Here is a 26420-nt window from a genome sequence, read left to right on the forward strand (position 1 = left end):
CTTCTAAACATGCCTCGTTACCTCCTTTTTAGTAGACGGAAAAAATCATCGCCATGAATTCCTAGGAGGTGAGTGAGTTTTAGAATTTGAAGTCAAGTATACGATCTTCGTCAAAGTGCGTTATACGTTATATTTACATTCGGTAAGAGATCTTACACGTGTGTATTTTGGGCTATTTAGGTGGGTCATTATCTGTAATTAGAGACCGTGAAAACCATCGAGGCTGGAAATTTAATCAGTCGTTGCAGGTACGGTACCTCGCCGTAACCGTTTTTACTCTAACCTCGGTGTAATCAAGTCATAATACTTGACATGTCATAAATTTCGACTATCAAGTTATTCCATTTACAGAATATCCCGCGGTACGGTTCTAATGAACAGTTATTTTCTGAACCAGCACCAAATTCAGCAAGAAACAGAAACGTCGTGAGAATCTTTCCCGCAAGGAAAGAAAAATTATATAATCCCATTGCCACGGTTAATTCAACCGTTAGGGTACCTAGAAACTTTCATGTGTTTCATATACCGTTTAACACGTCGTATTTAGTGCCTTGATCTTTAAAACGAATTCAATCACCATATTCAAGTTAGTAACGTTATCGTAACGATTCACGCTTCGGAAAAAAACTGTTATCTCGCGATTTTTCAATTGTTTGAAATTCGGTAAACCGTAATAAAGCATAACATACACATACTTCGAAATCTACGTTCCTTCAAAGTTATTGTGAAAATAAAAAAATAGTAATTATTTCCCCCCAATGTTTCATTACGGTAACGTTACTAGCTTCAACCCCGATTTCAATCGGTTATTATTAGGTACAATTACTCAGGTTTCAAATCCCACCGTTCTCTGGAAAACCCAAACGTGTAAAATGTGTATCCGGCTAGCACGTAAACCGGCCAGGTGAAAAAAATAATGCGCAGTATCTAGCCAATGCTGTTGACCTTGCTATACAGCGGGTAACAACAGCAGGAGCAGCAAGAACAGGCAAAGCGTGAGCTGTGAGGTACATACGCGGAGTCGAATTCGAATAGGCTTTAGGCGTTCTGTTGTATCGTTATGGCACAGCGGCACGCATGTAACTCCCTCCCCCGAATTTCATACGTGTGGGCAGAAGTTATCCTCCGCGAGCGCAAGCATGCCTAGAGGTGAGTAGCTAAGGTACGTAATATTTCCAACGACTCCCGCTGCAACACGATCTCATACATGTATAAGAGCGAACGAAAGGATGGATGGATGGATGGTGGGACGGACGACGTGCACGACGAGGTTTGAGAGTCAATTTTGAGCACATCACCGCCATCAATCCTCTCTCTCGTCTTCGTGAGGTATACCTCTCGAGCGTGCAGGCATGCGTTTAATAACAATAATAATGATGACGACAATAATAATATTAATAACAACAGGCAGAGCAAGGCAAGACGCCCTAGTTTGCCCCGCGTTGTACATCAACCTATTCTTGCAGCGCTATTAAAATCCCTGCAGGCAGGCAGACAGGATTGATAGGAACGTAGGGAACCTTTACCTCCTTCCAACACTGCAGCACCTAGCTAGCTTCTATCCGCTATCTCCAGCAGACCTCTGCTACCGCTGAATCATGTTTGCACTACGGCGCGTTATAGTTCTCATATGGATACCCGTGTATGTAAATACCTGTACGTCGTATGTACAAAGCCATTATACTGCCTCCCAAGGGCCTTGTAGTGCAAATATATCGAGAATTCGAGAATTGGGAATGACCGGGAACAGCGGGTCTATTTCATTTGTTAGGTTGGTATTTTTTTTTTTTTGTTACTTTTTTGATAGTGATTACAGAAATTTTTTACACGTGGTTAGTTAGCATCATACGATAGGATATTACGACTCGGTAAGCAGTGGAATAAATTATACATCTCGGGTCGTGAATACCTGCTTCGTGAGATGTAACGTTGCAACGGTTCCAATGACTGGGCAAATGTGTGGTGCCTACAATAATACGAGCCGAGGAGGAGTGCGATTCTGTTAAAATATGACAGTGCTAAATAACGGTCCGCATGAATTCGATTCGGTTTTATACTTGCGTACTGCAATGCAGGCGTACGAGGCACGAAAAAAAGGTACGAGAGGTGAGCAGGAGAAAAACATGGCAATAACACAAATCGTAATCGACACGAAACGAGATAAATAACACGAACAACAACACAACCCGGAATATAATAAATTATTTATTCTTTCCCATTTATATGGTGCCAATCGATTATTAATAAATTATCAACGACGGAGAACAAGTATAGTGGCAGCAATACCAGAACAGAAACTATGACTAATACAATTTTAAACGAACAATGATGCAAAAATTGAGTTTTGTCGCGGAAAGGTAAAATTTTTTTATAATCGCTGAAAGAAGAAGAGTACATACAATGTAGGTAGGTATGGAATAATTGGGAAGAAACTGTTGGACAGTTCGAGATCCATTAAAAACGAGGACTCGGTCCGGTGAATTTCTTCTCAAAGTCGTAACTCAGGATTAAACTCCATGTGAAAAATCTAGCGGATCTCTCTCTAGTCGTTCCTCGCGACAGTTATACATATAGGTGGATACGTGGACGTCGACACACAAAGTGGGATAGACCCCAATGAATATTTATTGAAAAATATTATAGAAATTTGGGCGGGCACTCTGAGGCACTTTTTAATGTCCATGTAAAAGCCCAGCAACAGTAGCAGCGGCTCTCGCCTATCTGTCCTACTAGATACAAGACTACGGAGGTGCGGCGACAACGTCGCTGAGGTTCGTGTCGTTGAACTACAAAACAAGAACCGTGACCGTCTAAAAACATCGAGAAGATCTCTCGGCAGCTAGGCGCTGAGGCCTTGCCTAGCCGAACGGAGCCGGGACACGCTCTCCGCTTCTGTATAACTCCATCCTCTTGCTGTTGCTACTGCTGCTGTGGCTTCTTACCATCTACTTCTCTTCTTGTAACCCTGCGTACATTATACAGGTAGAAAGGAACGAACGGACGGTGGGCGAACGCCTTCCGCGATCTCCCGTACGCCTTTTTAAACGTGGGTGCAGTTATAGTTGCAGATATCGTCGCGAACGCCGCGCCTCTTTGCCGTCATGCCACACGTGTATAATGGGTACCAAACGCCCCAAGGTGTTGCCGGGTACAAATAATGTACCAGCTCTGATATCTGCTTGGACGATCCGTATCCTTGTATTACAGTTTCATTAAAATCCGCGCAATGCTTGCGATGTCAATGACTTCCATTGTAATGTATTCCACTAGAAGTGGCAAAATTTGTATAAATTTACACGACTTTTGCAATATAATATTGTGATACAGCTAGTATTATACGTAAATTGACATGTCACAGTAGTGATTGTAAATTTCATTGGAACAAATTTTAAATTTCTTATTAATTTTATCGATCACAAGATTGTGTTTGTTAACAATAAGCAACTCGGCAATTTGTCATAAAATACATATACCAAATATACATAAATATATGTATACGATATAAGTTGTCTGCATGTAATATACATAAATAAGAAGCGAACGAAAAGCGTTTGCAGAAGCGACGTGTAATTATAACAGAGTACCGTTACAGTTATAGCTCAACGTGTCTAGGCGGAAGAGTGACGGGCGTCGGTATATAAGTAACGTGAGAGGTATGGAATTGTTATGGGGACTGGGAAACGTCGGCGAGAGAAAGAAATGGAAGAGAAAAAAGGAAAACAAAAAGAAGAGGAAAAAAAAAATGAGAAGAGTAATACGAAGAAGGAAGCGATAAAACGAACAGTCGAAAAAACAAACAAAGAAGGAAAAAGAACGAGCAAACAAAAATGAGCAAACGAGAAACGATCTATCAAAGAAATGGACGTTAATTGTAAATATATAACGATCGCGAACCTAAATAGCCATGCACAGATGACTCGAGGGCCGCGTTGTATTGAACTTATTATACGATCCGCGAACGTGGCGAGATATCAAAGACGCCTGACTGACGACGAACAATTTCGCCCAGTCATTGCGGCCAACGTTATTCGCAATGTCGCGCTTACCCTACCGTAGAAAATCGCAAAATCAAACAATGCGCCAGCGAAGCGTCGTTAAGCAATCTTTCGATTGTTCTATCCATTTCCTAGACTTTGCAAGTACATGTCCATACGGTCTCGTCTCTATGCGTAAATTATATAAGTAGAAACAATTTCCCGTCCAACCGAACGCGTTGCGACAGCGAGAGGATGTCGACGATTAGAGAACGGTTTGAAAATCGAAATAAGACACGCAAATTTTCGCAATTCAACGTAGAAATAATTTTTTACGTCCCGCTTCGACCGTCGACCTCATTAACTTTAATAGATAAAATATCAGAAGGGTTTTACAATTTTATACAAGCGGTAAAGTTCCGGTTTCTCTTCGTTCGACAATATCTCCCTCCTCTGGGTTGAGATGAAATTAAAATTCACATGAAATATCATTGTTACATGTGAAAATAAAAAACGTTGCGAATAAAACACCGGCTGTTATTTTTTTAATTCTTTTTTCTTCGGAGATCTGTATAACACAGTACACACAAACGCAACAATGCGTCCCACATATCTAATCCGCAGTTGACTCTTGCATGCCTTAGCCTCTGATACACATCTCACACACACAAACGCACGCACATTATGACGCAGTCGGCTATAGTATGTAAATCCATACACATTATATACAAGTCGTATTATTGTCAGCTTTGTACCGGCGTACCACTCACGCATTCGGTTCCGTCACTTCCTTGCGGTGGCGAATTCGTGGAGGATAAAAAGAAATAAATAAAAGATACCAATGCTTATACTTTTTCTATTACTTCTTTTTTTTTTGTTAAGGTCGGATTTGTCACGAGGAAGATTTGACAAGTCCCTAATAATAGCCACATTATTTCACACACCAATGATACACGCAAGAAAGGAAGCCGCCTACAAGAGAATGTGATGCGGCGACGAGAGTATATCTATTCATTCTTCTCCCTGCCTTGGACGCCATCGAATTTCAAGGTCTCCTCTATTCACTTCTACACAGTCTGTACAGTATTATGTACACAGATAGAATACCAAGAATGCTTTACGTTTCTTATAACGTCCAACCAGTTCGTTTCTGGAATAATAGTTGTAGGTAGGATACCTTATGATATAAAAGGATCTTGCGTTATATCCAAGAAGGGTGAGAAAGAGAGAGAGGGAGGGATGTCCAGATAAAACGAGGACTATAAAAAAGAAAAGCCAAGAACTGGTTTGACCTCAGCGCTTGTTACTTCCCTCTCGCATGAAAAAAAAAATAACAGTAACAACAACAACAACACCATCAACAGCATTAATAAAAATAACGATAATCGTCATGGAAATAATAATGACCCAGGAACACAATAATGAAGGAGAAAGGCCATCGGCGAGTTGTAGTAACAACGACGCTTATACGTTGCACAGGGGTTGGTGGGATTGCCCGCGTGACGCAGTAAGTCGTACGTACGGGGATGCTCGAACCTTCCTCCTCTCCCTCCCCCGCCTCGCATCTTCTTGGCAACGCCGGTTTTCCCCCACCGCGGCGACGTTGCCGGGTGTTACATAACGGCGGCAGGGCGACGCTGCCGTCTCCTCGCCGAGGGACGGGTTGCGACGTTGCCGGATCGATCCTGATCACCGCTGCGAACTTCCTTCCTAGAGTCTGCCCGTCGTACTACGGCTGACTACGTAAATGCCGACTACTATGCGATTGCAAAGCTCGTTATGTTGGACGGATACCCGTCATCGTTGGTGCACGATGTGTAAGGTGGTGCCGAGTATAGGTTATGTGTGTACAATGTACACACGAAGTACACCAAGTACATCGCTTCGCTGAAAGCGCTCTCCAACTAGAAACTCTTATACCTACTTGTACATGCATCTTTCTTTACTTGATTAGCATGATATACATATTTCCATTTTCATCTACATACGTGATGCATTGCAGCTGAATAATATTGTACGGATAGAACACGAGGAAGGAAGAGTGAGAAAGAGAGACCGGATATTATACGCACGCGCTGACTACACGCAGCTGGATGGATGAATACATAGGTACAATGTAGGTATGCACTTTTGTGAGTTACACATTGTATAATCTACCTAGGTATATCCCTATGTGAGGTATAATAAGTATATACGCCGTATAACGAAAAAGGCTCGTTAGCGGAACGTTGTCATTTTATTCTTCATTTTCGTTTTTTTTTTTGTCATCTTTTATTTTTTTCTCTTTGCTTATTCCTGCAAAGCATATGTATGTTTCTTTGTTATTCTAATAGATTCAAATTTTTCATCTTTATTCTTTTTTTTTTTTTTTCATGTAAACCCGTGTCACCGCTCAACTTCAGCTGATATATATGCGGTACCCACCGGTGTTGGAATATTTAATAACGGTAATTTTGGGCAATGAGATGACGAAGGGCGGTCACCTTGACGTCTTTCTCATCCGGCGATCCACGATGTGACCATGCTTAGACGAACTTCTGACAATTATACATGGAAATAAATGTTCAACGATACGGACCGGAAAATAGCGACTCCGTTTCTAATCTCAATCAAACTCATCAGCGATGGACGCGAGAGATCACGAGGATGTTTCAAACGCGTTCGGAATACTGGCACCAACTCAAGTGCAGGCGTGCTGCTGCGGGGAGAGAAAGAGAGAGAAATGCTGTAAAAGGACGCGTCGAGTGCTAAAAATATCCACAAGGAATCACGACGAGTAACTTCGTTTCCGTTCCTGCACGTCTAAATTGGTGCACCGCATAACACGCACCCGCTGATTCTGTTTGTTGCCTGTCAGAGTTGTTTACAACACCGGACTTTCTACTCATTACATGTAATGGTCATAGTTTCCCCAGTTTCCCAGTTTCCCAGTTTCCCTGTTTCATTAGTTTCCTTTTCCCCTTATATTTCTCATGGTAAATATATCTCTGATTAAGCAAATAGATATTTTATATAACGCGAGTATGTTTTAAGCGTTTTTCGATGCATATTTTTCGTACACAAAGTACTCGTTTCTATGACGATAGAGTGAATCTGTGAATGCGCGTGCGCGGAGTACTGAAAAGACCACTTTCAAGTCCTAGGATTTAAAAGTGGTCTTTTCTCGATTGCGCGCCTGCGCTGTCGCGACTAATCCGACACTACACGACCCTAACCTCAATTTCGTGCTTCGTGAAAAAACGCGTAACATGCTCTTGTTGTATAAACAATGGTGCGCAACGAGGAGACAAACTCGATGTATTTGCCTCGCGTATTTGCAATATTCGTTTTCGGGCTCACCTACTACTCATATTGCAAACTTACGCCCGGCCCGAAAAGACCGAGTTTGCCTCCTTGTTACGAAATATAGAATTATTATCGTTCGATCGAACTTTTCGGCGACGTAGAAGCCAATATCTTATTTCAGTTTTACGACGCAATATCTATTGAAATGCAATTGATACCTGCAAGATATTTACAATTGATTAAAGAAACATTTTACCCACTATGCACTTTACGCAAATCACAGTGCTTGAAGAGAAGAAACTTCTTATTCACAAATAAACCGGAAAACAAATTCGAACTCACTGGTGATGAGAGGAATTAACGACAACAGAGTCAGGGCGGCTAGGTGGTCTAGTCGAGTAAGGCTCCGGTCAAGCATCTCTAGACGCCAGGTTCGATTTCTGGCTCCGTCGTTAATTTTTCGAAATCACCAATTTTTCGAATTTACATTCTTTCGAAAATAATCAATCTTCTTGTCGTAAGCTTGTGAATCAAAGTTTGAATCGATGATACACGGGAAAAGCACGGACATGCAAATTAACCGAGAAAAACAGGAAGCCAAGTTGTCGACGGTATAAATATCGCGACGTGACGAAGTGCCAAAAGTCTCCGGACCCTCGAGAACTTGTTAACGAGTTTGAAAAGACGCGGTGTACGTTGTTCAACGGCATCAACACCCAACCATGGACGCGTCGAAGGGAAGAAGACCGATAGTCGAAATAACGACTATGCGCACTAGATCCGCAAGTTCCGGTCATTCGCTTACAAATATCCATAAATTAAAATACAGCATTTCCCTGACCTTGTGAAAACGGGCAGAAACGTAAAGTAGAAATGAAGTAATGGTTAAAATGAAATTTACAACCCCCAAGACGAGGTTGTCTTGGCTTCCTGCAGCGTGAAGAAAACAGCACAAAACCATTTGCAGTATCGGCATTCAGCGTCAGACGCAACGGAACTCGAGGACTCCGTATTGCGTCCGTTAATTGCATTATGCTCGGTGCTCCTTTGTTTGCTGACCCAAGTTTTAAGGCGCGCCTTCCTGTTCCAGGTAGTCCTCAGCCCCCATGCCGGTAATATTGCCTACTTTACATCGGACGTTCGTCGAGAAACTCCGTTTGCAAAATTATTTGGGGTGTAAAAAAAAGTCAGGATAGAAAAACTGAAAATTTGATGAAAAGTATTTCTAACAGTTTTAATTGGTTCTTGCACTATATAATGTACGTTGATTTTATAATTCAAAACATAAATTTCCTCTAACTATAAAACTGTTGCAGAGTTTTTTTTTTTACCAAATGGAAATTCGTACAACCCTCGTGAATTAAACGTTGCATTCTTTCGACAAAGTTTACGAAAACAGTATTCTACAATTATGATTACGAGAAGTGAGTAACAAAAACAAGTTTAAAATTAAAGCATTAGTCTCTTGGGCACAGATTATCTTGTGTGAAAAATTATAAACGAGAAAGGCAAAAATGCAAGTAGACAAGACTGACATCAAAGGTAGGCACAAGTAGAGTAGAGTAGAGTAGAGTAGAGGAGAGATAGAAGAAAGAAGATATGTATATATGACTAAAATAAAACGCAAAGTAATCCAACAGTGACAACGAAAACGAAAACAACAACAACAACAACAACAACAACAATAATAACAATCATGATGATGATGATGATGATGATGATAAACGCGTTAGTCAGTTCTGAAGCATGGTTTGAAATACAGGATGGGAATATAGAATTAACCAAAGGTTGTGGGAAAAGATGCACGCGCGACGCGGTGCAGGAAAGACGGAGACGAAGACGAAGACGAGGGAGGAGGAAGAGGAGGAGGAGGTCGTCCCCTGACGTCGGGATACCCCTGACTCATGAGGCGGCTCGTTTCTCGGGCTCGGAAGACTCCTGGCGGGGTTGCTGAGACGACGAGCAACGGCGAAAAGAGAGAGAGAGAGAGATCGAGAGAGGGAAAGAGAGAGAGAGAGACCGAGATAACGAACAACCGAGCCCCGCGAGACGAGAGAGCTGCACGGCACAAACTCGACTCTCGGTCAATGAATGAAAGAGCGCGCATGTTCCGTACGCAGAATTTCGTCTTCGTCGTCGTCGGGACTTGATATAATTATATACATGTATACATAGCGTGTGTATGTACAACGCGAGCTATTTTCCGGCCTCGCCCAAACCCGGACGAAAATAATTATCTTTAAACTTATTCACTTCTTTTCCAATTGATTATTTATTTTATAATTATTTTTTTTTTTTTTTTTTTTTTTGCGATAGTTGCGTGAATGGAGAGTGATTAATCACACTTTGTGTGTGTTTGGTCGAGCCTTTTGGTTACTTTATTTTATTTTTTTTCTTCGCGAAAATCATAAAAATCGATTGAGCATACGTCGTGATTATATGAATTCAAGGTAGAAATTTGTAACGTTCAGGTAAGGAAATCATACTAAAAGAATAGGAGGGAAAAAAAAATACCATTCTAAAAGTTTACGAATAACTTTGAAGGAATTTCGTTTGTTGATAAACGATCATACATAATTCACTTCATAACGATTTGTGGCAGAAATTTCTTCAGACAATTTTAAAGTTGTGAAATTGACAAAGTTTTCCGAAAAAAATACATCGTCATGTTATAACATAACAAAGATAGACCTTGTCAGATAAATAATTTCATTTGATTTTGCAGGTGTCGAAATATCAATTAATATACTTCAACTCGTAAGTAAATAATGGATATTCCATTAGACAGCAACGAAAATCGTTATATTACAGAACGCGGCGGTATCCCGAGGGACGTAAAATTATAACTTGAAACGGTGAGTTAGATTCCCGATCCCGATACGCTTGTCGTAAAACTGATAAATCAATTCCGGAAGATGCAGCTCCTGGAAGGAGAATACGAAACGATTCGGTCGTACGTCTTTTGCCCGTCTTCTGGAGCGCGAAAATATCCGGCACGAACAATTCTACCACTACACTAGTTCGTGGCGTTAATATTAGAGACGCAATTAGGTATCCTGGACCCCCCCTCCTTCTCCTTCCCCTCGAGAAGACTATTACGGCTAATTCAACATGATCAAACATTTACAATAAGGTAAAAAGGGAGAGAAGGAGAGGGTGGGTAGTTGAACTAGCGTTAAACTAACTGGCACAGCTCACTGACACTTGCATGGAAATAGCACAATTTTATCTTGTTAGTATGCAGGTGGTAGGCTTGGATGGACTATGATGGTTTAACGGGAATGAAAATTTGATACGGGATAATATAATAATTGATGAAGAGATGCAGGCTGAGGGTTACGTTGTTGTTCCAGATCGGCATGTACGAACTTCGAGTTCTCCTTTCCTTTTACTCGGCGCCCGCTGTTCGGACGCGAGGCTCTCGCGAGTTCAGAGATGGAAATGAACTCTAAGTGTGTCGGGGACGGCGGTTGCAAATAAGTAAAAATAGGCGCGGGGGTCAAGAATCGGGTCTAATCCGGCTGTGCAGTGGAATGATTAAGGAGAATGACGGATTGGTGGCACATAAATGCGTGGTCAGAATGTGGCCACGATACATGTATAAATAAATAAATAAAAGAAACGTATATCGTGCACTCAGAGCGATGCGATAATATCCGTTCAACAAGGAAAAACAAATTGCACCGATGCGGCGAGTTGTAACGATAAAAGTAATAGGGAAATTGTGATTCGCGATGTACGTGCTGAGCTATATTTTAACTATATTCATTCGTTTATTCGTTACTTTTTTCGCGGGGTTTCACCGTCTGCATCAAGAATTGGCAACTGTGCAATGTATTGAGTAGAAGCGGAAATGACTGCTGCTTCATACGAATGAAGAAAGGAAGTAGAAATAGTATTAACGAGTAATCTATCGATTTCGTTTTATGTCGTAGATTACAAAAAACGATGTCTAATTAATCCATGTTTTTATGTATTTGTGTTAATCCCGGATTTTCCCGAGCGTATTTCGTTCTTTGTTTTTCTTATTCTCTCTTTATTTTTTTTTTTTTTGTTTAAACCTTATTTCAACGTTGGATTACCTGGTGACTTACGTATACTAAAGCGGATCTGCCCATTTGGGTGGCTAAATTGCATTAGCATAAATGGGGAACAAGATTTCACATGGCGCAAGATACGAAGCATGGCTATGACAATGAGCAACAGCAGCAGCTGGGAGATTTTCTCTCTCATTGTCAGTATACGTTATTCTACATAATACACAATGGATGAATAGCGCACCCAGTCATTTCTTGTAAAGAATCGAATTGCATAAAAGGTGTTTTTTTTTCAACGCTCTGAAGAATTCTGTTTTTCATTCACTTTCTTGTCTTCTTCGCGAACATTCCAATAAACTGCACGATATCATTCGAAATTAATAACAAAGATAATTTTTATTTTTCCTATTAATTTCATCAGTTGTGAGACGATTATGACGAGATAAATTGTTTTTTTTCCCCCAGCAACTGTACTATCAACATTATTATTGTTACATTCTACACCCAGAGACAAGAGTTTCCAACGTTAAAGTAAGTTGTTACAGAAAAATATAGTCGTATGAACGTCTAGGGTACGTTAATGCCGCAGCATGCGATGTGGGAAAGAAACTGCGTTGTTCGAAACCACCGAGCGAAGAGAAGAAAAGAAGAGAAGAAGAGAAGCGTAGTCAAGTGGTTACAAGGGGAGAGAAGACAAAGTCTCTCTTTCCGTTCTTTGTCCTCGAATCCAGTTTTAAGATATAATGACAAGCGTGTCGTATTCGGCACTTCCTCCGCGCAAGAGTAGGACGCGAGTCCCTGGACCTGCTACTGTTCTTTGCGCCTGAGAGGCTTCTTCTTCGTCACGTCTCAGTCTCAGTCTCCTCCCATCCATCCACCTTACGTTGATGAATTTGGTTCGGTTTTGCCCTGGTAATACGTTTTTAGAAAGGGACGTAGCTTCGGCCTCTGGTTCTCGGCTCGGTTGTTCTGTAGTCTCTGTTCTCTGTTCTGCTGCTGCAGCCGGTGAAAGTCAGCCTACGACACTACTCAATTCTCCGAACGACCGCACACGTACACAGAGACAGAACTGGCCTGCAGTCGCAAACGACACACGACAGAGAGAAAGAGAGAGACACACGAGCAGATATATTCTCCCATGTGCAATCGGCTCTGTCCCTCTCCTCGGCCGTACGCACTCCAGCGACCCTTTTCTCTTTATCTTTTCCACGCCGCATGCACAGCATACGCGTTGTGTAGACGTACACACACGTGTCTGTATGAATACTGTGCATGCTTGCGCCGCGCAGTTATTATATGAGCTCGTATATTCTTGCTTAATGGTGAATTGCGCGCATGTAAATTGCTGCAGAAATGTATAGCTTTGATGAACTTGAACGAATCCGCAGGAAATCGCCTCAACTTTCGATAGAAAACAAACAAAATTTCATTGCCAATCTTAGAGGGGCTTGTTAAATGAAAATTTATTGGAGTATTTTTTTGAAAATTGCGTATAGAATGTAACTGTTAAGCCCATTTTTGCGTTTGAAATACGTGGACACTTCAATAACATCGAAATCGACCAGGGTACCCCCTTAAAGAAGTTGTCATAGAGATCGATTATTTCAATTCGGTATTTAGTCCTAATGTTTACGTTATGTGTGAATAATTGTTGTTGATAGTGTAAATAAACATTCTCCGACCATCGAATTTTTAACTCTTATTCAAAATGCAATAAAAGAAAAATCAGCCCAACGATCCAACAACGAGTCACATTGTCGAAATCTTTTGTCGTCTCTTCATTTCTTCATAATAATCGCATGCTCGATTGTGCGCAATTGATTGGTTTCAGAAAGCTTGAACTCCGATTCTACACAGTGCCGTTGAACACGGTACGAAAATGGTGAAAACTTTCATGCGTTGTCATTTATAGCCGCTTGCGCGGTGATAATTATTCGAGGAATGACATTAGCGACGATATTGTGAGAATTGAAAAGTGCTACAACGAATTCCTGGACGTACGTAAGCCAAGAGAAAATTCACACCTGTAATTTACGGTATAAAGTATATAAGTATACACCTATATGTACATTTGGGCGGTCAACATTTTTTTTTGTCATTTCGCGAACAAAAAATGATTACTCATAACCGCACGACAGCGGTAAAATAAATATAATCCGAATGGTTAATGTCTTTTTTCGGTCTGATTCTACAGCCTTTGACGTTGTTCCGGATAAAAACCTGTAGCAGCACTAAGAACGGCGGACATCAAGACTAATTGTAAGGTGTACAAATCAAGGCTGCACAATTGTTGAAAATAAAGAAAAACAGAACTCGATGCGTAACGTAATGTATTATAAACAGACACATGTATACGTACAAGACGCAAATACACTGCAATTAGAAAAAGAATTTTATCTTTATACGGAGGACAAAATCTACACGATATCTTTATATAACGTAACATATCGGGTGATTTTAAGAATCAGCGTTATAATCTAACTCGCGGTGCCAATGAAAACACGAAAGCTGGGAAAAAAAAACCTGCGTAGTGGTTATCTTTCGGAACGATTGCACCACTGTGAAAAGGAATTGGTTACTAAAACAAATACATATAATACACAAATACGAATAAATGGGATTCATTTTTTTTAGAAATTATTATTCCAATTCCAACACTTTCGAACCAGTGTTAATTCCGAACATTCGAACAGCGCGAATAACGTTTATTAGCAAACATTATATTCGGTTATACACGCACGTACGGGGGACGATTGCATCGAATTGCCTACGCGGTACAGCAATTATTTATAATTACAAATAATACTATACGAAGTTCTGAGCTGTAGCGGATGGATGGATGGATGGAGGTACAAGTAGGCAGCAGGGCACATTATCCAAGGCTGGGTTTCCAGGTAGTGTAATATGCGCCTCGAACCAGGGTTTCAAGTTTGAAAGTTCTTTTTCCTCGTCGTTCGGTGTATCATACAGTGTTATACACGGTACATTTATATGTGTGTGCGTGTTTATACAGAAACGGGGGCGCGACAACGCCCAGATAAATATATCGCATGTTATAGACGGAGAGGCATCGATAGCGTGCGAAGAATTCAAGGTGGAGTTGCGCATATGTGACTTGACAGGGAAAAAATAATCAATAAAAAAAATGTATTTACACAAGGTTTCAGAAATGGATTACATACACACACGAATCGTTAATACACCCGCGATAGCGTAAAAAATTCGAATGACTAGGTACGTGGAGGAAGAAAAATCTCAGCAGTCATTAGAATGAAACTTCCGAGTCCAGTTTTTATCGCGATGCTCTATCGCTACTGTGTCCTCGCTGCTACGCCCGTGACTATTGCAGTTTACAAAACAGGCGGCCGATTACACGAAGTGACGTTACACGCCTACCGGCAAGGCCGAACTGCAGATAAGGACGACTAGTAAACATTTATTTCAGTAGTGCACGGCCACGAGAAGAGACAGAGAAATAGAAAGAAAGAGAAAATGAGAGAATGCTAGAATCGGGAATCGACGATATAACGTGACGAAGTTTTTTCGTTCTTTAAATAATTCTACATCGCACTCGTGCAAGGCAATAAATTTCTTGCTCGAGACGCAGATCGGCCGGGATCTTTCGGATTCGAATGCCGTCATGCCGAATGCTCGAATTAGGTCGAGATATATGTACACGTACAACGCGAGATCAGCGGCACGCCGCCGCGACTCGATCTCTCGATGATGTCAAAGCTCAACGGCAATCGGGCGTCTATCTCACAATCAGCAGCCGCCTCGCGATGTCTCTCATACGCGGAGACAAACAACAATACCATGCCTCGGATACTCGTATATTTACCTTTGCATGCAACGTATGTAATGATAGGCAACGCACACGCATAACGTACGAGCGTGGGTGGATATATTACACACGGTCTAATGATAAATAAGATCAAATGTTCCCTCGCTACCTGTTACATACAATGTATGTAGACCAAAATCGCGATAACGAGACGTTACACATACAGATACATACAAAATGTATTGTTCTCTTTTAGTCTTCTTCCTCGTCGAATGAACAACGTCGATGCTTCCGTATCTTGTATTGGGTAGCACAATGCTATATGTATATACGTATATGGCACTGGATGTGTTTGCATACGTTCGATAAACTTACTTTACTTGCGATTAGGTCATCGAGGGGCTTCGGGATTATTAATAGAATCTATACACATGTATCCCACGATCCACGGAGCTGGTGAATGGTATCCAGGATCTGGTTTCACGAGGGTGGTTACACGCTTACGCAAAATCTCGGAGCGCCCGCTAACTTGTGGTGAGATGAAAACAATAAGTACTATCCGGCGCGTAGGTCAAAAATCAGCTGACGTCGTCAGATCGAACCACGATTCCAAAATTTGAATCAAAACTTGGTGCGGTGTTGCGATTGTGAATAAATTCATTTTCTCATTTATTTTCATTATTAAAGATCAAGATTTCCCATAAATCGTCGAATAGTTTATAAATTTTTTTTCCCGGTTTTCTTCTAATAACTACCAAATTCCTTGATCGTATATCTTTTATGCCAGAACATATATCCTCGAAATTATCCACGAGTAGTTATATACATACCAATACCCCTAAAGTTTCAGCTGAACTCTGCGAGAGGAAATACTTCAATTGTGATTTCGGACACCGACCTAAGCCTTGTTGCTTTTCGTATCCATAAGAAATTTTCTACTCAATTTTTCACCTTTTTTCCCCCCGTATATTTCCACTCGGAGTAAGGAACGACTCTAGTCTACAGGCAATATTCCTAACCGAGGGTCGACTTGACCTTGACGCGTTCGTCGTCATCATTCGAGTCGGAGAGCTTCGAGTTCGAGTTCGAGTTCGAGAGAGAGAGAGAGAGAAAAGGGAAGCGAAAACCACTCCAGCGCCACCCTGGCGTCTGTCCGTCCCTCGGATGTCGTGGCAGGGTTGGTAATAGACATTAGGGTGTGCAGAAGCGACATGACACTCAGGATCCATCCACGTACGTGTACGTATGTCTTCTTTTCCCACGGGTGAATATCGGCCGCAGTTATAATAGAAGGACTAAACTTAACGCCGATGACTTCCGGCGAGTCGTCGACTAGTTTCGTCTGCGGCTGTGTATCCTCTCCTTCCATTTGACGGAGATTTCCAGAGTTTGGTGTCGAGTTTCTCCGACGTGCTAACCAACGACGGACAAACCGACAGAATGCACACACTCGTCGCAACCAAACATCACCCATCATCAGTGTACCTTAATTTCGCCTTAGCTCTGCTGCTGCTCTCGGATCTACGTAACGTATATAGACGATATAGTCTAGGGTCTAGCGGATAGGCTCGTACAGTCAGCGTGGTTTTTGCCGCAAACTTTCACTTTTCAAACTTTCCCACTTTTCCGACATTTTCCCAGCCGACAAGGACAAAAAGTTTCTTGCTGAACTTAATTTTATACTTTAGGCAACAAGAACGGCTACTACTGCGGGAATAATTAGATTTGAATAATACCAAAATTCAACGAAGAAAGAACATAAAAATTTTTCATCAAACCAATTTGCATAAGTTCATTATCAAACAAAAACAATTCCAATCATCGAGTAGTGTTATATTGTCGTAATAGAGTTTAGTAAATTAACTAAATAAAGCTGCACGTCACGTAAACAAGACACACATTTCGAACTATTACCGAATAAATGATCCTTTCTTTACTTTTTATTCGAAAATATTTCAGTATTCCTGCACAGTATCACGTGGATTCAGTCGATGTATTTAAACAGGAGCCTACATATGTTTATTCAATACGTACTCGTCGTTTCAAAACGATCGGAATTCCTAACAGCTATCAATTCCCCTATACGTTTCCGAAACCTTCAAGTATATTATACAAACAATCCTAAAACCCGAAATGTTTCAAGAAAAAAACATTAAAAAAAAAAAAAAAACTAACCAAACAGTTGTAATAACCGTATAGATATTGCCAAGTCTGCCTCTGCGAAAATGCGAGAAGGAAAGGAATAAAAATAGAATTATAAAAAAATTAAAACACAGTATAAACACCGAGATACACATTATACAGAAACATCCCATCATATTCACGGATGTTACTATATATATACACACGTTCTAGGTTGGGACACATGTATATACACACACACACACATTTCTATCTGCTCACATCGAAATGCGCGGGGCAATAGTATCGACGTGAGATTCGTGCGTGGGGATATATCATACATATGTATATATCTATTACAAACGCAAAAACGCACATATATATATATATATATATATATATATATATATATATATAAATGTTTGTATATATAGAATAGTAAACGCGTATGCGGGTTGTGAAGAGTCGCGTATGTGCCGTATTATATAGACACGTGTATATGCACAGATCCGCGTACAGGGAACCGAACGTAGGTTTAGCCAAGGGTAGAGGAGCGGCGTTAGTGGGGTGAGGTGGGTGGAAGAGGGTGGAGGAGTCGCTGCGCGATCAATATACCAAAATACGCCGGCAGGCCACCGCCACGGCAGAAGGCAGCGCGGAGCTCAAGTTAAGAGAGAGAGAGAGAGTGAGAGAGAAAGAGGGAGAGAGAGAGATCGGATGGGTGGCGGAGGATAAGGATAAGGATAAGGATAAGGCAAGGTGGATTGCAGCGAGCTGCACGAGGCGCCAGCGACCGCGATATCATCCCCGTATCCTTCCCTCCGAGTCTTTCTAGGTCTTTTCTTATACTTCGGGAACGTTTCCCGGTCATTTCTTCCTCGTTTACTCCCCGGAATTGGTAAATAAAGGATGTAAAAAGAGGAGATCGAGAAGAGAGAAAAAACAGGAAGAGAAACGACGCCGATTAACGTCTGAACGGCCGCAATGAAAACCGGGGGAAAAATTGCATATGTATATATTCTTCTACAAGGTGGACGTACGATTACAACCTACTTTTACCGTTTTGACACAACACGTACAGAAAATATAATCGCATGTAGAGATAATATGAGATTTTTATCTGTAAAACCCGTTTTTTACACGTATATTACAAAGATTAAATACCATTCGCAATTTTACCGAGAATTTATTTCTCTGTTTATTCGCTACTTTTTTTTTAATGGTTCTGCAGTTTTTATCTAACGTTAATTATTTTCAACGATTCTCTTACGTTTACAAATTTAATATAAAACAAGTAGAACAGGTTCTACAATTTCACGTGAAAGATCCTTCCAATACTCTGTTTGTCGAGTCAACCCGTTTACATAGGTCAATTTTAATTTTGCACAAATTTCTGGAAATTTTACTAATCGACGTTTCACTAAAATTCTGTACAAATTCGTACATTAGATAAAATGTGCACACGAATAATCATTCAATTTTTAACAGTCTGACAGTGTAGAATAGAATTGTATAGAGAGGAAAATATCGTCAGTCAGTGTATTAAACTCGGTATTAATAAGAGTTAGAGGGATTGGAAAAAACCGTACTTTTGAAGTTGTTTCAAAATATTTGCTAATCAATACTTCTGAAAACGAAGACCGATAGACTGATCGTTATAAAGCGAACTTTGAATAAACACGAAGCGTCTAAACAAACGCCGGAGGGAAGTCTAATTGAATGAATTCTGACGACCCGTTGGAAACGTGAAACCTGATTAAAAGTGGTTGATGCAATTTTGAAAGCGCTCTATAGACACAAATCCGTCTCATTGACGACACCGCGACGCAAATCGAGACTCCAGTAGAGAAACCTTGCCTCCACGAAAAAGTTACGCATGCAAACTAGAGAGCACGGATATTATTTAGGAATAACAGTTGCTATGCGGGAGCGAATGGCAATACCGTTGGTTAGAAATAATATAGTATATATAAATGCTACATTTACAATATGCGTATGTATGTAGAATTGTGACGGTGAATTGTAGAATAGGACTAGTCGGTATGTAAGAATGTAAGCGGCAGGTGCCGAGCGGTGACATTTTCCATTCAAATCGGGATAATGTGCCGTTTATCTTTTCGCGATAAGTAGAAACGATAAATTCGCACCAGCTGACGACGTGTGTTAACGAAAGAAACGCGTTGCAACACGTGATTGCAGAAGTAGAGGCTTCTTCCTCGTCTTCCTTGAGAGACTTGTTACCGATTTTCCCACGGCTTTCTCAGTCAGCTGAGAGAGTTGTTGTTATATATATATCATGTATATATATTCATACACGTTGCGTACATGCCGCCACGGCGATTCAATTCACCGCGCCTCGTGGCTTCGTAATTACATTTCTAATCAAGAGCCGAGGTGGATAGAAACGTACGCGAGGTTGAGACAACGCGTCGCTCAGCAGGGTGTTGCAGGGAAAAACTCATGACTTTGCTTCGGACGATATTTCCGTGCAGGATACTTGTTGCGAATATAGATATAAATGGAATAAAGATTACACACAAGACGATGCTTGTCAGTTAAAACATGATTATCTTCAACAAGAATGAAAAATTATTTGAAACCTAACCGACACTGGTTGAAGAGCACCCGATGCAGAGACGATATTTGGGTATATTTGGATCCGTCGTTGACGAATAGGTTATATTCAAAATTCTTGTCAAAACGTCCCGTTTACCCCGACTGTATACATGTACGAAGCATGATATCGAGAACCGTGTGTACAAGAGACATACGTGAGTAGTTTCGATGTTACGAGTTTATTTATTTCGGTACCAGGGGTCACGGCTGCGTCGGGACGGGCGGCCATTTTGTCATCGCCGTGTCCGTTCGTCGTACGTATTGAAAAGAGACAAACATGAACCCAGGGTACGCATTGTCGGCCAATTAATATTCCAGGTTGTCGTCGTTGTCAACACCGTATGAATCGAAAAAGAACGACGTCGCGCAGCGTTACGCTTATCCTGCTGGCAACGGACCGGCCAAACGGCACGATGAGCATCTATCGGCGTAGAACCTGCGAGCAAGCGTTGGCAGATCACCGGATACCCACAAATATGAGAATATTTATCGCGGGAACGAGTGTCTCGCGTCCTCTTACACAGGCGAATACGACTCGTTTGGAAAACTTGGGACGGTTTCTCTCGCCTTCCCGGTGCAATTTATTTAAAGGATTGTCCCGAGCCACGGAGAGAGCAAATGGGCGAGTGGTTGCAGAGGAGTAGGTAATTTCGGTTCACGATTCCAAGATTAATCAAGGGGGAAGATGAGCCTCCCAGGCTCAAAGATCGCCCATTGAAAGGATACCGAACGTCCGACTCGGAAATAATGGCTTAGCGCGAGAGAGAGAGAGAGAGAGAGAGAGAGAGAGAGAGAGAGAGAGAGAGAGAGAGAGAGAGAGAGAGCGAGAGACCTATCTTGAATTTAATTAAACTGGACTTAAGCTTGGCATCTGCCCTCGGAGCGTCGTCCCGAGGCGGCGCCTGCTGTCTCGACTCGCTCGTGGAATTATATTTCCTAACGGGCGTACTCTGGGTCAACGCGGAGAGGACGCTTCTTCGAAATCTCTCTTCTCCTTTTTGTTCCCTCCGTTTCTTTTTTCCTTCTCCTTCTGGGTCGTGTACCTGCTCGGTATTTCGACAGAGAGAAAGAGAGAGAAAAAGAGAGGTATACAGAGTCGAATATCAGTCGGCGCCCCGGGATCCTCGGTTTGATAGCCACTGGGCAACAATAACGCCGAGCTGCCGCGAGAGATCAAAATGGCTGTCCTACGCTATTATTACATAGGGGAAAAAAACAAATGATGGCGTACTCACGGTTCGAGGCGTCCAAGGCCCTGTGTGCAGGGTACCACCTCGGGTAACTACGCCCTGAGGCAAAAACATTACGGTCGCGTACCTCGGGACTACCTACCTAACTAGCTAGCTACCTACCCATTCTCCTCTACCTACCTACGGACCATTTGAAACTGGATCTGAAAGGCCGCGTGGCAAGGGATGCAAAGGGAAGGGAAGGGTAGGGTAGGGTAGCCATCGATTCGGGCTCGAAAGACAGGAAAATAACGCCCGAGTAGCCTTTGACGACGCGTGCATGGAAAACGAGTTTGGGCATATCAGAGCGATGAGAAAGTACAAACGCATGTCGCAAAGGTGGCACGGCACGCTTCCAGGGATGAGTTTGCTTCGTAGGACGACGCGTCCGCCGGCGAAACAACAAGGCTTATTGTTAGTCGAACGCCGGTTGAGAACATCGCGAGCGTGCGGTGTTATACGTATGTAGGTAGCTGATTACAGTGCGTACGGGTGAAATGTAGATAGTTTTGAATGAGAACCACTCACCGTTTGAAGTGCTCTCTTATGCGATCCTCTCGGATGTTTTCCGGCAGATTTCCAACCCACAGGTGTCGTGTCTCTCTAACCATTTTGCTCCGAACTCTTCATTTGGGATCGGATGTTGTGGTATCGTTTGGCGACACTGTACAACGACACACAACTCTCGCCCGATCTCGCGCACTCTGCACCAACAAGGAACTAGTATCGGAGGCCAGCGTAACAAAACCAGCCAGCCAGCCAGCCACAGCCAAACTATCGGCGATATCTAGATCTAGCGGCTATTCGCTTCTCTTATATCCACTGAGAACAAAACAAGTGATACCAAAAACTATTTCTTTAGTAACACTTATCCTCTCCTTCTATTTACGTTGCGACATTACCGCCGTAAACGCACAATAAACCAACAACAACATTAACATGAACAACCGGTATTGCGGGAGGACGAACGAGTAGCGGATCAACGATCATCACACAACGCGCGGTCACTAGTCACTCTGGATGCTCATGGCAAGGAGATGCTTACGGCCCCACGCACAGCGACGAGGGTTGTAGCAACAACGCTGAGGGATCAGATGCTCGTGATAAAACCGCGACGGGTCTGAGGAGGAGACACCACTAGCATAGGCTGTTGCTAGACACCACATCGTACACACTATCTATCTACCCGCTAATCACACATCACACCACCCACTACTACCACACTTATCCATTCTCCGACGATTATTATTTATTTCACTCGCGATTTATACTTCTTTCCGTTACACATAGGGTGTACCACACGGTTGTTAATTATACATTTATGCGATTATTATCGTTATTTAGATTATTATTATTATTATCATTGTTATACTTTCGGCACTGAATTTAAAATCGACGACCGACGCGGCGATCCCTACGCAGGTATAACTTCTATACCGTCATCTCAGTTATTTTCTTTTTTTCACCTACGTACATACGGTGTTATATTTATACCGATATCATTGATTATTAATTATTATTAGTATTAATATTATTGTTATTATTATTATTATATACCTTACATTTAACCTTTCAAGTGATTGATTTCGATCGATTACACACTAGGCTGTAATGCTTTAACTCATGACGGCGGTTACAGAAGTTCACACCTCACACTGACCGTAGAGATACTATATATGCATATGCGTATACATGTAAATATATATATACATATATATATATATATATATATTGGTATATACTATTTGTTATTACACTGTTGTCGATTGTTAAACAAGTTGGCTAAGAGTTGGATGGAGAGGAGGGGGGGGGTTGCGGAGATGGGGTTGGGGGAGGATAGGTGATCGTTTTGTACTCGTGCGGTAATGCAGCGACAACGTGATAAAACGATCTCGATCTATCTATGTTTATAAGTTTATAATTAGGGGTATGCGGTTTATTACTTGTGTGTATGTGATACGTACGATTTGTTCACTTGGGCATGTACATGGACGGAGCCGACTTTGCTCCTTCGCACTGCACTACACTACTCGGAGTGACGTCACCGTGGCGGGATCCGAACGTGGCTCGCTGGTCAGCCTCTGCAAGCGGGTCGCGGTGGGGAAGTGAGCGATGGTGGGGAGCGGAGCGAGTCTGCCTCCGTTCGGTTGCATCCCTCCTGGTGGGGGAACGACAGAACGCGGTCAGGCGGGGAGAGTGGGGGCAGCGCAGAGCGGTGGGGGGAGCTGCGACTCCGGCGGCGGCTCTCGTTGGGCGAGGACGCCGGTGGCCGTGGGGCGGGGGAGGGGGGAGGAGATGGGGAATAACGGGTCGAACGAGCTAACCCCAGCCCTTGCCGCGCGCCGCGCCGACACGACGACGACGACGACGACGACGACCTCCGCTCTCCTCTCCGCCCCGCCCCGCCGCTCCTAACCTCTTTCCTCGTCGCCTCGTCGCTCCGCGCCGTTTCGTTTCACTCCCCTCGCGGATAGTCCGTAGTTGCTGGGTTGCCGCGTCTTTTTCGAGTTCCCCGCCGGCACTCCGCACCCTGGATCCATCCGCGATACATAACGCGGTACACGTTCGACCTCGCGCTTTGCTCCCGGCCACGCCGCCGTCCAGTACTCCCTTAGCGACAGCTGACGCGAACTATTACCTCTCTTGGTATTCTCTATCTCTGTCCTGGGCTTAAACAGTTATTTCAAGTGTAATTCAAATACTTGCGTTGGGTACGATAAATAAACTTGGCCCCGTACGAAACTCCTACCTTCGCCCATTGCTCGAAGGAGATACGTACCGGCCGCCGTCGGACGCTGTCCGTATTTCTGTTGTTACGCAATATACTGGTTATACGGTACATGTATAGGTGGCACACGCGTATTTACGTTGACGTAATCTTTTCACAAACTAATCTCAAAAGCTGGGGGGACAGAGACGGATGGATGGCTGGCTGGATTGCTCACTCGCTCTGTCAAAGATTATGTAATTTTATGGTTATCGATATTCTTTATAAGTTTGTTTCTTCCCATCTTGTTCAGCTTCTCCAGGGATCGTTACCGGTTAGGCTCTGTATACAAATACACGCTCGCGAGATAAATCCTATCGTTTTCTGGTCGGCCAGTAAGCAAGCTAAACACTGCGTGGGAGGAAACTGGCTAGTCTCTGTTCGAACCGCCGATCCACCACGCGACGATATTCATGCAAGAAGAATAACGTTCCTACGCGTGTTTATTCACGTACGCTAGTTCGCGGTTCGCCTTGGAAGAATTAACGTTGCCAGCGTTCTCTTATTATCCGAAATACACAAGCAATTTCCGGATTTACGCAAAATTTGCTGAATTTTTTCAAAGTCAGTCAGGCTTTAACTGTCTTATCTAACGTGTTCCAGAGATATCACTGTCAACAGGAAATGTGTGGCTGGGTCAGCTAGTTTGAGGTACCGCTGGATCCGTTAGCGCACGAAACGTTTAACTTGAATAACAATTCCAAAAATTATTTGTAGCTAAAAGATATTTACTCGTGCAATCTCCACAAATCGTCAATGTGTACGTATGTACGTACGTGTTGCTTGCAGAGTATATAATTAGTCTAGTATGCATACCCGTTGACACGAACCACGTGGGTATAAGCTAGTTATGTAAGTTTATTAGTGTGTAGCAGCATCTTAAACTAAAATAATACCGTCTTGGTGTTTAAGTTCTATTTTAACATCTTACACAATTGTCATTGTAAGATAGAAACCGGCCACCGAATCGACCAGTTTGAAACGGATATTCGTTCAGGAGCCAGATGGCAAGTGTGAGGATGCATATGCGGCAACAGTTGTTTACCTTAACCGATAAAGGTTATTCCAACTTCAGGCCGGTTGATCGCAATCAGGTAAAATCCACGGTATTATGCTAATAACGGCAAATGAGTTACTCTTGATCGCGTGCCATTGTTGGCAACATACAAAATTACCAGTTGGAAGAAAACAAAGACGAGGAATCACGCAGAATAACAAGAAATATCACAACCCGTCGTTTGGAATAATCATGAAATTATAGAGAAGCACTGAGGTCACGACGGGATCGTTAAAATCGCAAATATTATAGGAAGAGATTTGCATACGCACATGTATCTACCTATGTTGAATTGCGTATGTGACGTCCCATTCAGCGTGTTCTATTCCGTAGCAGGTAGGTACTTCATACCTTTACATGCATCTACGTAAGTACATAGAGAAAAAGTAAAATAATATCTACGGAGATAATAATTTTTTACCATCCAACGCTGATCGATAATACTTGCATTACTGCATTACAGATCGATTCGATTAAACGAAAGGTACGAGGTTCCATAGTCTAACAAAGCATTCTCGTCCGGAGTAATTGATGCACGCTTTTTCAAATCACTCGACTACTTTTTCATATTGTGTTCACCATTGCCGTTTCAAACTTTCATCTAGATATCGTTCTTACGCATAATGTATCGTGGGTTCTCGTTAGCCAAGCACACGAGCGAAGCACAAATAAGTTGATCATGTCGATCGATCATGAAGAGCGAGTTAAATACGTGTGCGTTTTGCGTGGCCTGAGATCGACCCGTGACTTTGCATAACGCATTAGAATTATGGACGGTTTCAATTTATTCGATTTGATAAGTCTATCGCGTCGTTAATATCGATCTGAATTAAACGATACGCAGAGGGCAGCACTTGCCGGCTGTAGGTGGCGGCAGGCGGGGGAGGGCTGCGATGAGATAGGCACTATTGAGCACGGTCGGTAATACAGTGTTGCATGTTCAATGGTAAGTCCTAGCGAGCTGCAGAGCCACACGAGTTATATTTTCTTTACGAAATATTTTAGGAGTTTGCCTTAATTAATTAATGCTCATGTTACAGCCTTTAATTATCTGTGATGATGAAGCGAAATCAATTAAACATGATTTAGAAGTGTTTTTTTAAATACCACCAGTAAATCACTTTACAAGCAGATTTAAGACTTTATCACCGATACGAGATAGTCGCATCGTGGCGTGGAGCAGATGTTCCACTTGCGATTTCGTAAATGAAAAAAATTGACAGAAATATCAATATAATTACATACATAGTTTCATTTATTGGCGAAGAATATTACTCTGGAAAATCGAGACTGACAGTGTGCACAATTAAGAGGAATCACTATAGTTATGTACCGGTCTTAAGGAAATTATTTTCTAATTTCAGTATTAGATGGCTTTTTTTTATTTTCTACTCATTTTTACTTGCAGATTTGTCAATGCAGACGTATGTGACTCATTCTTAATAAATATAGATGTAGAAGACGTAGATATATAAAATATATAATATATATGTGTGTGTGTGTGTAGTAGTATACTTTCTCATAATATAATGGTTTACATTTTTCTTTTG

General features: G+C 42.1%; 1 protein-coding gene across 1 annotated transcript in view; it reads right to left on the reverse strand.

The window, feature by feature from the left end:
* The window catches only part of LOC124184349 (protein split ends-like), a 121752-nt gene extending 98670 nt beyond the window's left edge, over positions 1 to 23082 (reverse strand). The window contains exon 1 of the mRNA XM_046573944.1: positions 21575 to 23082. Coding sequence (XP_046429900.1) covers positions 21575 to 21657 — 83 coding nt within the window. The 5' untranslated portion in view covers positions 21658 to 23082. The remainder of the gene's footprint in view (positions 1 to 21574) is intronic.
* Positions 23083 to 26420: the final 3338 nt, after the last annotated feature.

This window comes from Neodiprion fabricii, chromosome 1 (assembly GCF_021155785.1).
Source record: "Neodiprion fabricii isolate iyNeoFabr1 chromosome 1, iyNeoFabr1.1, whole genome shotgun sequence".
Classification (NCBI taxonomy): domain Eukaryota; kingdom Metazoa; phylum Arthropoda; class Insecta; order Hymenoptera; family Diprionidae; genus Neodiprion; species Neodiprion fabricii.